The sequence below is a fragment of the Anser anser genome (genome assembly GCF_964211835.1).
Source record: "Anser anser genome assembly, contig: HAP1_SCAFFOLD_87, whole genome shotgun sequence".
NCBI lineage: Eukaryota > Metazoa > Chordata > Aves > Anseriformes > Anatidae > Anser > Anser anser.
Window position 1 is genome coordinate 44,550 of NW_028153517.1, and position 13,458 is coordinate 58,007.

At 34.6% G+C, this 13,458-nt stretch overlaps 2 protein-coding genes across 2 annotated transcripts in view; both read right to left on the reverse strand.

Moving 5' to 3' along the window:
* Positions 1-294: 294 nt before the first annotated feature.
* On the reverse strand, positions 295-11,426 carry LOC310892002 (adhesion G-protein coupled receptor V1-like; the record flags this gene model as incomplete). Its single annotated transcript, XM_083854193.1, has 7 exons — positions 295-1,204; positions 2,003-2,273; positions 3,479-4,044; positions 6,933-7,046; positions 8,461-8,565; positions 10,937-11,080; positions 11,403-11,426. 7 exons carry the CDS (start codon positions 11,424-11,426, stop codon positions 824-826), a joined length of 1,605 nt encoding a protein of 534 aa, XP_083710319.1. The 3' UTR covers positions 295-823.
* Positions 11,427-12,043: 617 nt separating this feature from the next.
* LOC310892003 (adhesion G-protein coupled receptor V1-like) overlaps positions 12,044-13,458 on the reverse strand; it is a gene marked incomplete at its 5' end in the record, with an annotated part of 72,441 nt that continues 71,026 nt past the window's right edge. The window contains 2 exons of the mRNA XM_083854194.1: positions 12,044-12,295; positions 13,137-13,312. Of these exons, the coding sequence (XP_083710320.1) occupies positions 12,109-12,295; positions 13,137-13,312 (363 nt within the window). The 3' untranslated portion in view covers positions 12,044-12,108. The remainder of the gene's footprint in view (positions 12,296-13,136; positions 13,313-13,458) is intronic.

Consider the following 13,458-nt stretch of genomic DNA (forward strand, 5'->3'; position numbering starts at 1 on the left):
ATTACAACGTCTTTGGTAGACTATAAGGAAAATATAAAACCTGGCAAATTTGAAATTCATGGATATAACATCAACACCTTCAACGATGATAAAAGTTATCTTTTACAAATTGAGATAGAAAAAAAAAAAGGAAAGAAAAAAGTGAAGAAAACTATACAGGGAAAAAAAAAAGTAAGTTCTCCTAACAAATTTATATATAAATGCAATATAATATACATATCATATATAATGTATATTTGACCCTTTTTAATTTAGAATAGTTCAGCTGGAAGAGCAAAGATCACAGTATCACAGAATTGTAGGGGTTGGAAGGGACCTGGTCAGGCTGGAGAGTTGGGCAGGAAGAAACCAGATGAGGTTTAACAAGAGCAAGTGTAGAGTCCTGCATTTGGGAAGGAACAACCGCAAGTATCAGTACAGGCTGGGGGATGACCTGCTGGAGAAGGACCTGTATCAAGCCCAAGATACATTTACTTGCATGTCATTTCTGAAATTTTTCCTGCTTCAGTAATTTAATTTTAAGAACCTTATTTTTTTCACGTTCCAAGTCAGAGGCCAAGCAGAAACATGCTTCAAGGGGCAAGCAACAGACAACGCTGATCTCATTTTGATAAATTCCATGATTAGTACCTGAATCCTCTTTAGTTTTAAAATTTGTTTAATTACTAATGATTAGGGATAGAAAACTTTATAGCATAGTTATGAAAGATGTCTTTTTAAATAAGAAAATCTTTGCTTCAGAGCTAAGCACTTTTTTTTTTTTTACAGGAATGGTCATTTAAATTACAGTCAAGGGGAAGGATCAATTATTGAATCATATTCCTCATATTAAATAAGCTAAAAAACAAAAACAAAAAAAAAACAGCTGAGATACCTGTATGAGGAAATGAGCACCATTTTGAAGAAATGCATCTTTTCTTATTGGTATACTCAAAGTATGATGTGTTTTTCCTTCTGGAAACAGGAGGATGCTGTTTCTAGACATATTTAGAATGCCATCTTTTGCTCTCTCAGGATCCAGAGCTCCAGCTGGAATATACAGTGCAGTATAAACTAACTGCACATTTCCAACTGTTCCTTTCTCCCTTACAAAACTCAAGGATAAAAAGCGTCCTGTTGGATTACTTTCAATCTTCTGATTCTCCAAAGGATAAAACTTTATTACGCCATAAACATCATCGCTGTCCTGAATGTAAAACAAAAGCTGCAAAACAGAAAACAGCATCACTTACTCAATGCTACAATTAATATACACCACAGTTTTCACGTTTTCATGAAAGTATGTCCTGACTGTCATCATACATTTTTATCGTTAGTGAATTGGCACTCAAGAAAGAAATCAGATTGACAGCCCCAAAGTGTTGCTTGTGCACAAGCAGCACACCACTGATAGCAGCAACTTTCCTGCTATGCCTCATCTATGTCAGAATGAGCTTTGAATAACTGATTTTTGGTTCAGCAGCCAAAGTGAATAATTTGAATATATTTCAGACTGTGAAAAAATCATTTAATTCACCAAATTCATTCCAATCATATGTTCAAAAAGCAAAGTAGGGACCTGAGTCACAGAATTGTCAGTAATGCTAATTACCCCTTATTTAAAAGTTCAGAGGTTAGTCTTAATCACTAAGCCATCCTCTTGAAGCTGTTACTCTGTGTAAAACATTCCAGTACCTACAGCAAATAAGCAAGTGAAAATAAATGCTCAACCTTCTCTTAGCAAGCAACCAATCAAGATAGCAGTTATGCAATGATATTTATGATGGGAATATTCTAAGCTAAATGCTACTGCATTAAATAGGTCTGGCCTTATAAAATATGTTAAGCCAAAGACTTTGGATGTGGCTCTTTATACTGAGAATACATCAGCTTGCTTCACTTAAACTCAAGCACAACTACTTCAATTTAGCCAATCCACCAAAACTGGTGGATCCTAATCCTAATCCTACTCCCTAATTATTATCTATCACCTCCTCAAAACAAGTTCTGAAATCAAACTTACCTCAGATGGTTCGCTGACTTCTGCGCCTCCCTGTATTGTATGAGCTAAGAGCTTCAGAAGATAGGGCTCTGCTTCTTCTGGTATGTTATCATCAATAATGGTCAGTGAAAGTGTGACCAGCATCTGTCCTTGATCAAAATGTATCTCCCCGGTCTCTGGAACAAGGTCTGCAGTCACAGGTGACAGATCACTGCTATTTCGAGTTATGACCCAGGTCACAGAAACATTTCCATGTGTTCCACCATTTCTTACGATCGTGATCCCTTCAAACCTGTGGTTTTGAATGAAAATAAAAATCTGTAACATGCAATTATAATTAATATCGGTTTACTTAGCTATCTGTTCCCTGGAAGATTTATACTGACTTCAGTGGAATCGATATTAACTGCTGCTACTGACATTTGAGTCAGGACTTAAAATTTGTGAAATCATACCACAGAAGTAGACTTTTCTCAGGTTGCTTATTCATGAGATAATATACATAAAGACATGAGTAATATATCTAAAGACATTAGTTAAAATTTATTTTGTTTACAGTAAGAAAGATACTGAGAAGAGGAAAGTTGGCATGTTTATATTTTTTCTCAGGAAAGATGTTAAATTTCAGAAAACTTTTTCTCAACTAAATTTCTACACTGTTTTATGGACTATATCAAAATACAATTGTCAGGCATGAGTGTTTAAATAATGATTTTATTTAAAATAAAGTGACTCAACTATTTGCCTATGCACTGAAATATAATTTATCAATATTTGTGATTATGGAAATGTCACGTTTCCTGTATCTGTGTATAAGAAAGAAAAAAAAAAAAAGTGAATATTGAAGTGCTGGGCTCTACATACTAGAAATTGTTCATAAAATCATAGGTTGATACATTACCTCTTTCTCTGGGGATGAACCACCATCACTAGCTAGCAGTGGACATTTTTACTAAAACTGGCAATATTGTATAGATATTAGTTCTGCTTGTAAAGATTTGTGTGGAGATTTGTTTTTAATTTATCTGTAAAATTACATGTATTTAACTTTTTTGGAAGTCTATGGGTATTCAGTACTTCACAGAAGACACTCACCACCATTTTTTAACCAGAGACTGACTTTAAATACAGTATAGACAAAGATTTACTGGGAAAGGAAGCCTGAAATATATTTTCCACTTGTATGAATGGGTGTGTGGCCGCATCACAACTTCACTGATCCATCTTTTAGATTAAGGGTTTTTCAGTATTTTGATAATGTCATTAAATATTTACAGTTCTCATATATAGTTCATAAATATTAAAATACTTCTGCATAATTAGACATTTTCTCCCTTGAAAATTCTATATCGTTTATAATAATTACACAGTAGGTGATTTCTATATTAATTTTTCACTACTGATTTTATAATTACTGTCAGTGAAATCCTAAGGATGCTTTACAGTGCCAAACAAATCCCTTAACATGACGAGATACTGTTTGAAGATCTGTAGTACCTTGAAATTTGGTCTTCATCAATGATAACAGTTTGAGTAAACAGGATACTGTTGATTGAAAGCACTCCATAGGGTTTATCATTTGGTTGGATGGTGACGTGAACAACAGATGGATTAACCAAAACAGCATCTCCCTGTAACGTGTCCTTAAGGAGCATAATTTGGAAGGTCTCAGCAATTTCTGGTATGGCATCATCAAGGATCTTGAATTTCATATATACTTCATGAACTAGAGGTGTGAAGACAATAGTTGTATTTGGCTGAAGATCTAGGAAGTCTAAATTGAGCTGCGCGTGTGCTGTTGAATTCCCAGTTATGATGGTGTAACTGACGGAGACTTCACATTCATCAGGTCCAATTAATTTTCCACTGTCATCCTTACCACGAATCACTTGAATTGTGAGCATTTCGACTTCCTCAGGCACCATGTAAGTGCTCTGAGCAAATCGCACAGGGCTGTCATTTTTCTTAATATTAATCTGAACAGAATTCCTTGTGGTGTTGATTTCAGCCCCTCCCTCCACACTCCTGAGATGAACAACAAACAATTCATCATTTTCAGGTATCTGGAAAAATAATAGTAGCAACAGGGTGTAAGTCCCATTTCAAATATATGCAGAACACTTACTTAGAAATATGTTATGTATATTTAGCAATAAAGGGAAATAATACAAACATTACAACCCTTTTCACATTAAAATAAACAGGCAAAAAGAAACTCGCTTGCAACTTTGAAAATCCCTTCTCAAAATTGAATGTTTCCATTTTCTAAGACATACTTCTATGCTATGGAAATATGAAAAAGTGGGAAAAGACAAAAAAAAAAAAAGGGCAAACAAAAACTAGGCAAGAATCAGATGAAGCTCTATCTTTCCAACTAGAGAGTGTGAGGAGATCCAAACTCAACTTGTGGAAGTTGCTCTGCTTGGACACAAGTGTTCCTGACAGTTATTTAGTCTGACATCTTTATTTGCTGATGTTAACACCATTTTACATCTATGCATGCCTGAAAGAACAGAGGAACAACATATGAACACAACCTACCTTGGCCCTTTTGTTCCTATTCAACGGGAAAAAGAACAGTTCCTACTTTCAGACAGACTCACATTCCCAGCACAGCTTCAGTCACAGCTCTGAGAATGTGCTTGCTGATGCTTATCTATTAATTAGACTTTGGCATTTCTACATGTGGTTTGTTTAGAACTGCACTTTAGTTTTAGCTCTTTAGTCTCTAATAACTGATGCAGCAGACAAAAAAGAAGGGTTTATAAGCCTTGAATTGCAGAATTTAATATTTTTTACTTTATATTATTACATTTTATTCCCCAGTCTTGATAGGCTAAGTCTGTTTAACTGGAAAATATCATTATTTTATTAATACAGAGAGATTAGAAGGAAATATTTAAATATTACATAAGATCCTCACATCTCATTCTTGTTGTGGACTCTCAGAAAAAACAGTATTATTTGCTTCTGAGATAAATTCCACAACAAAATTGCTTATGTGTTACTAATGGCATTGCTTTGTTATAGGGCTGATGAATCCTTTCCATGTAGTTCTGTTTACTGAGCAAAAAAAGTTCAGAATTCCTTGTGGTCCAATATTTCTTCTCTTTTTACACATTTGTTAATTGGCCACCCTTAGATCCTGTTTCAGGGCACAAAGGGTATGCACGCCGCTGTCTTTGTAGCTGAGGCCAATTTTGTCCCTTGTTTGACTTGTGGCACTTAAACTTGCATAATATTATTGACTGATGCAGGTTGTTTGTTTTTTTTTCCAGCGTGAGATTTGCAAGCTCTCTGTCACCTCTCTCCTACACTACTATTTCCTATTTTATCTTATTAAAATTGATGTTAACTTACGCTTGTTTTAGTTCACTAGTTCATATACTGTCTTGCAGTACAAAAATACGCATTTGACAGTCAGAACGTACATGCCATTTTAGTTGCAGATAAAATCTTAGTATCCTACATAAATAAGGCATTGTGGAGCTTTCAATTACATCATGATTGACCAATAAATACATGAGTCAAACTTCGAATATAATAGTATAAATGATTTCCAGTGCTGCCTTGCCTCTTTAATTTTCTCTTAAAGTTGCAATTATACTTAAAAAGGAAACCTGCACAGGAAAAGTACTATAAATGCAGAGCTGTGGAAATCAGAACTGCAGTCCCCTACCTTCTGTAAGGCTGCACAATTCAGAAAAATACTTGTTTCATTGGTTTCCCTAACTCAGATCCTAAAAGCTCAAATTAAGTTCTGACAGTAGTGTTACTGGATTCTTGTGAACTCTATCATCATCATCATCAATAAAGGTTTTTGTGCAAAATTCATCTTTCACATACACTTGTGAAAGACTTTCAAAGAGTGGAAAGACGTTGACTAGACACACCAAATACAGATCAAACTTTTAGAAACAGAAGTTTGAGAGCATTTCTCAGAATAAAAATAAATAAAATCACATCCTCCCAAGAGAAAAGACCCTAATAATTTATTTCTGTGTGTAAGTCACTGAAATATTACATTGAATTGGAAAGAGATGTTTCTACACTTCAGCACCCCAGGTTGGCACAGCCTCTTAACACTAGAGTATCAGTAGAAATGTGGAAGGACATTTTTTATAACTAAGAGTAAAAAGGAAACAAGCTGCTTTACAGTTCTGTGCTCACTTCTGAGACACACACCTTTCACCATTATTGTTTTCTTATGAATTTCTTACTAAGTTGTTTTGCATCATATATACTTATTTTGATGTCTCAGTTTTCCCTCTTAAGCTTATTATAAAGGAAAAGAAAAACACAAAAGAAAAGTGCAGGTAAGAAAAAAGGAAAATCACAAGTTGCAAATTAGAAGAATGTTTTGTTTACTCTGAGATAAAAAGAAAGCCTCACAACCTATGAGTTATGTTGTGGTTTTTTTTTGTTTTGGTTTGGTTTTTTTGTGTGTGTGTTGTTTTTTTTTTTCAATTGGCCAATCTGAAAACAGAAAAATGTTAATTATCACCTAGTATTCATGCTTTCCACAAGACTGCATGTTTGTTTCAGGAATCTCATCTATTTTTAGGATTTTTTCAAATATGTTTCTACCCTGAAACATATTTGAAAAAAAAAAACCACAAACAAACAACGACAAAAAATATTTTTGAATCTGCCTTTTCCCTGTGAATCTTCAATGTGTAATATTCTTTCTTTAGTGACAAAGATAACATGTCTGCTCAGCCAGGATATGCACATAAACTAAAACTATTCACTGATGAGAATTAAAGAGGGAGCTTGGAAAGAGTAAAAATAATAGACCAGAGAGCCAAAATTTAACATCACTTCATCAAATAGAACTGCTTTTAACCTTATTTAAGCCAAGCCTTTTTGTAACTTACTACTCTAAGTCTTTCCAGAACTTCAGTTAACCTTCTACGTATCAAAGCCTAAGATGAAGTCAGCTTGTTCCTACCTGATCATCAAGCACTGTTAAATTATAAATCAGCTTTGATCTCCCAGGTGTGAATGTAATATTTCCCTTAGCTGGACTTAGGTCTTCTTCAGCTGGGTTTGGACCATCTTTTATCTGCAAAGAATTGATTTGTCTGATGAGAAGTCTATAAAGCAGGAATACAAATCCAGTGCAAGTACAATAACCAATATGCAGTGTGACTTGCATAACAAATGACTATCTGTTCAGCCATCTCCAACTTACAACTTACATGAACATTCAGTTGTGAAAATCTGCTCTTTTCTGGCAGACAGTGTAAGTCAGAACAACCACTCTGAAGAAATCCCGTATTTCCAGAATAAGAGGAAGAAAACTACTTCCATATAGGCCTATGGGGACTCTTTAGTATATTCTGATGCATAACTGACTCTTTCATATTACAGAAAGGATATTCATGCAAATTCAGTTTGAATCAATAGTATTTCATAATAAATTCCAAGACAAAGTAATAGTACTTACTGGTTTTGTGTCCCTTCTATCTTAACTTGTGATATTAAAGATACTAAATTTAACAGTCAAACTCAAAATACTACAAAGCCTCTTAAAGGTCATATGGGATTTTTTGGTTTTAGAACATTTTGTAAATTATTTTTCAACATACATATATAATGATGTGAGACAGACCTAAGTAATTGTCCAGAGAGTAAGATTTACTGTACCTTAAAACAAACATATTTGCAAAAAATTGCACAGAGAATCATATTCAGTACTTTAACTATTCATGCTATATTTAGTATTAATAAAATCCAGTGCAAAGCTTTTCTGGTTTTGACAGGTCTAGACTAAAGCTTTGAGGTCTAGATTAAAGCCTTACCCTATAGGACCAGGCAACTAGTACAGAAATATCTATATGAAAGATTTTATATATAATTTTAAAGTAAATAATAGAGTCTGAGCTAGATAAGAAAAAGAAAGCAATGAAGTCAGTAATTGTATCACATTCAAATCACATATGTAAATAACAGGATAAGTATTCAACATGATTAATTATTTCAAAAGCTTCATTTGCAGGGGATTCAAGATAGAGATCAAGATACAGATGATTATAGATACAGAAATTCACCAAATCCTGAGCACTCACAGTTCAAAGTTGGGATAATCATTAAAGACTCACGTGAATATTTGTATGTAAAATAAATATTTTTTAAAAAAATTAAAAAAACTTAGATAAGACACTTCTTACATACTTAATATGCATTATTTTCTAGTAATACATACTGATGTTGCCTCACGTACCTTTCTAAATGACAGAATATACTCGGTTTTCTCTAGTACCTCTTAACGTTAAACAGTCAATTAAACAGTCAGATAATTACAGTATTTTCTATATGACGGTTAATATGAATCCCTTTTATGAAACAGATCTACCTAATGTAGATGTAGGTATTTTGTCCTTCTTCCCCTTTTGCAAACACTTCAATAAATTATGATTACAGCCTCTCAGTTTAATCCAACAGACTACTGTATGAAGTCTTTTGGATAAACTCACCTCAAAAGTTATGACGACCGTCCCATAGGTTCCCCTCTCTCTAATTAGAGTGAGCGGCACAAATTCATTTCTGCCCCTGGGCTCATTCACTGTGATTAAGGCAGACTAATGAGGAAGAAAAGGAACAGACAATCAGACACAGATCAAATATCACAGCAGAATGAAGAAACTGTTACCATAGAAATATCAAACTCCCACAGACAAGTTAATCCAATCCGCAAACCAGTCCACTGATGGCATACATTTCCTAGCAACCAATTAGTTCAGCTAATGAAAACCTTAAAAGATTTCAGATAAAAATGTATCACGTAATGCAATTTGTGTGTTTTTGTTGTTGTTGTTGTTTGTTTGTTTCTGTAAATGAACATAGTCAACATACACAAAGCACTGACATATCATCACTGGTATTTTTAGGAGCTCCTACACCCATTAAAAATAGGTTTTCACCATCATGAAGTCGTTTATTAGATAGCTAGCTATAAATGTACTCAGGACAATCATTTAGGTCACTGGTCACTTTTTTAGGCTATTGTAGGTAACAGATTTTGAAGATATCCACAAATCCCAGAAGCAGCTTGGCTTAGTACTGTGGCTCTAACATTTTCTTATGTTCTTATGTTTTTTCAGAGAAGTCCTATACAAAATTATATTGTCAGAATGCTGTCAATAAGGCATAGCTACTCGTTCTACTAATACAACCTCTGTATTATTGCAAATATCATCTGCTGGAGTAACAACAGCATCTTATCCCAGAGGGTGTTATAAAATGCATATATTATGACAATGTTCCCTCAGTAATTGGTAATTAACCCTACTGCAAGAAGCTGTGCCTGCTCTTCAGAGGAACAGGTTTATATTCAGAAGCTACTTCTTTGTTTACATGCTACATTTCAAAACTGAAATAACAGTAGCAATAAAAACAAACCAGATGTAAATTATACACTCAGGTAGAGAGTATTTATACATCCAAACAAGTCTGGAATTTTAACTGTTATAAATTTCCAATAGAAACAAAAATAATATGTCAGAAATACATGCTTATAGATTTACTTCCTTTCATTATCCTTTCAGAAATAAGCAAACTACCCACATTAAAGCCAGAGAAGACTGAAGAATATTCAAACCTGGATGGAACTGGAACTGTTTGTGTGACTCACAATAATCAAATAGTCTTCTTCCTCCACTGCAAAATGTTTCACACGTCTGGTATCCAGAACAGAAAGAGTCTGTATCTGCAAGGGAAATATGAGGGTGACTATGTTTATCTACATATGTATATAAACAAATACATTTTATATTACATTGTATATAGTGAGAAAAAGTACGCATAGAATGTTAAGAATTCCAAAATTATGTATAAAACTATACATGAAATAGCTTTTAAAACTTTATATTTTATATATATATATATATATATATAAGCAACTAATTTACAGAATTAACATAACTTATCATACATTTTCCAGAAAATGTTCTATGACTTGATTGCTTGAGAATTTCTTCCCCCACTTCCAAGCAGAGCTACAGGCTGGGAGATGAGTGGTTGGAAAGCTGCCTGGCCGAGAGGGACCTGGGAGTATTGGTTGATAGTCGGCTGAATATGAGCCAGCAGTGTGCCCAGGTGGCCAAGAAGGCCAACAGCATCCTGGCCTGTATAAGAAGCAGCGTGGCCAGCAGGGCTAGGGAAGTGATTGTGCCCCTGTACTCGGCTCTGGTGAGGCCACACCTCGAGTACTGTGTTCAGCTTTGGGCCCCTTGCTACAGGAAGGACATGGACGTGCTCGAGCGAGTCCAGAGAAAGGCAACGAAGCTGGTGAGGGGTCTGGAGAACAAGTCTTATGAGGAGCGGCTGAGGGAGCTGGGGTTGTTCAGCCTGGAGAAGAGGAGGCTCAGGGGCGACCTTATCGCACTCTACAGGTACCTTAAAGGAGGCTGTAGCGAGGTGGGGGTTGGTCTGTTCTCCCACGTGCCTGGTGACAGGACAAGGGGGAATGGGCTAAAGTTGCGCCAGGGGAGGTTTAGGTTGGATGTTAGGAAAAACTTCTTTACCGAAAGGGTTGTTAGGCATTGGAATGGGCTGCCCAGGGAAGTGGTTGAGTCACCATCCCTGGAGGTCTTTAAGAGACGTTTAGATGTTCAGCTTAGTGATATGGTTTAGTGAAGGACTTGTTAATGTTAGGTCAGAGGTTGGACTAGGTGATTTTGGAGGTCTCTTCCTACCTAGACAATTCTGTGATTCTGTGATTCCCAGGTAATCCTCCCTGCACCCTCAAATGTAAATATATAAAAAATACAAACAATGTAAACAACTAACTATGACAAACTTACATCACTGAAGTTATGTAGTATTTTAGGACACAAAACTAACTCTTGTCACACAGAGTGCTTTTTTCTAAAACATGGCCAGACTGGAGGACCTCCCTTGGTCCTTGCCAACCCATACTATTTTAAGATTTTAAAATTAAAATCGATTTACCCACAACAATCTGTGTCCAGCCATGAATGCATACACACTGTTGTTAGAAGCTCCCTGTGTGGCTCCTCCATGAGTAACCACAAGGTAGGAAGAGGCTCCAATTTGGAAAGACACACAACTTGTAGGATTCCACATACTGAAATTCTGCAAGAAGAATAAAAAAAAAGTAAGATTGTGACTTAAATTCCTTATTAACTAGCATGTCTGGTGTTCAAAAACAAACATTTACCTCAACAGGAACAAATACTCCTTTCCACTGGTAGACAGTAGAAAACAAAGCTGGAGGCATACGCAACAGAACACCGTACAGGATTTCTCTTGAGGTAAAGAAACACCAACCAGATGCTGATTCTTCCACAAAACTTTGCAAGACAGATAGGACACTGATACCACCCCCTGCAATATAGTAAAAAATAAAATAAAATAAAATAAAATAAAATAAAAACACTATTTACTATTATATTACTCTTGATATCTTTTCTAACCCCATTCCCATTATTTACCTCCCAAAGCCAGACCTAGTATGAGAAATGATGAAGTTGTGTCTTAGTATTTGTTATAAGTGTATATAAATACATAGAAATGTTACAATGCTAAGGATATAATGAGAGTTAAGCAGTAAATGTATTTTTCATTCATTACAACTGCACATGGAAGACATATAGGCAATTTGAGTCTGACTCATAATAATTGATCTTGGAATTTAGCTAACAAGAGAATTAGCTAGATAGCAAGTAGTAAAGAAAAAAAAAAAAAAAGACAAATTACAAAATGTTCATGTTTTGTTCCCCATTTACAACATGTTCATGTTTTTATTCCAAGACGGTCCCTAAGCACCGTCTTGTCAGAACTAAACTCCAGGAGCTAGACTCTTGCATGTCACATGTCATTTATACTGTGTTAGAAAGATCCTGAGTTACAAGTAGTACGGAACAAATTTTATTACACACACACAAATAAATAAATAAATAAATGGCTAGTGACAATAATGTTCATATTAGCAGCAAAGACAGAAATAGAGATTACTGAAACTGGCAGAAGTGGCTGATGACAAGGTGATTCTTAAGCAGCTAAAGTATTTTATCTACTAAATCTTACATAGGAAAATATTAACTGAATTGTGTCTGAATACTTGAATTTACATTCCCAAGCTACATCTCCTGTATGCTTGGCTACTCTCTTACTATCTCCACTTCTACAAAAGCAGTGGACATTCTCTGTAAAGTGAACGTACTGATGCCAAATGCAGTATCTGATGATGTCTCCCACTCAACGCTCACAGAAACGTTAAGCCCATTACTCCGTGAAACTTTCAAATAAGCTGTAGTGTTGGCTTCTTCAATTATGATGAAATTTGTCCTAAATGTGAGAATCATAAAAATAAGGAAAAAATTATTTTATAGTATATTCATTGCTGTAATAAAAATAAGATTTTTACTGTACAATTCCAGATGCAGAATATACAACAGAAATAAAAAGAAAATATTAATAACAGGTTTCAGTATCTGATGGACTGGTAGCTACATTAATTAGGGTTTCCCAATGATCCTTACTACAATCATGCAAAATCATAGGCAATTCAACAAAATCTTTAAACAGACTGAAATTTAAGTATATTAAATTCACGTAATAAATGTTTAGATAATATTATTATTAAATATTAATATAAATTATTAACTCTAAATATCAATGTATTAATAAAATAGCATACATACATTTTTTATTTAAATAGTAAATTTATTTAATCTGTATGGTTTCAGCTGAATGGTTTTTAAAAATGGCAGTCCATATGTGTCACTTGCTTCTGAAAAACAGCCTTCAGTGAAAGTATATTTTTTACAGGTTTAAAAATGAAAGTAAATTATAAAACGTATGACTTCCTGGACACTGATATGAGGTTTGGAACTTTTAACATGGAATACTATCAGTGGAATATGTAGGCACTAGTGAAGTATTAGTTTATAAAGAAAAATAATAATAAATAAATTGAAATTTTGGATTATGAATAGTCCTTTTTATGCATTTTTCTACTCTTTTGTTTAGCAGTAATAGTATTTCACAATACCTTTCAAAGTTACAGATTTACAAATTGGGTTGCTGAATTTCTTTAATGCGATCCATCAAAAACAAAATTGTAGAGAAATATTATCTCTTTGGAGTATGAGCAACTATCTCCTTTTTACTGATCAGTGTAAAGTACCTATTTCCAACTGTATAGATGCTGAAAAGCCCTAGTGGAGCCTGGTTTTGTAATATTGTAATCATAGTTTCCACTCTCGTGCCTAGTCTGGCTCCTCCAGTTGGATTGAACAGGGTGACAATGAAGTGCTCATCCATTTCTGGTTCTTCATCTAGTACCGCAGAAATATGCAGCGTCTGATAACAAAACAAGCATACAATGTTATTGAGACATGATAACAGATGATGACACAGCTCTATCAGAATGTGCTACCTTTTTTTTAAATTTATTTCACTATAAGGCTTTGGATAGCATAGCAGGAGAAGAGCAGCTCATGAAGCTG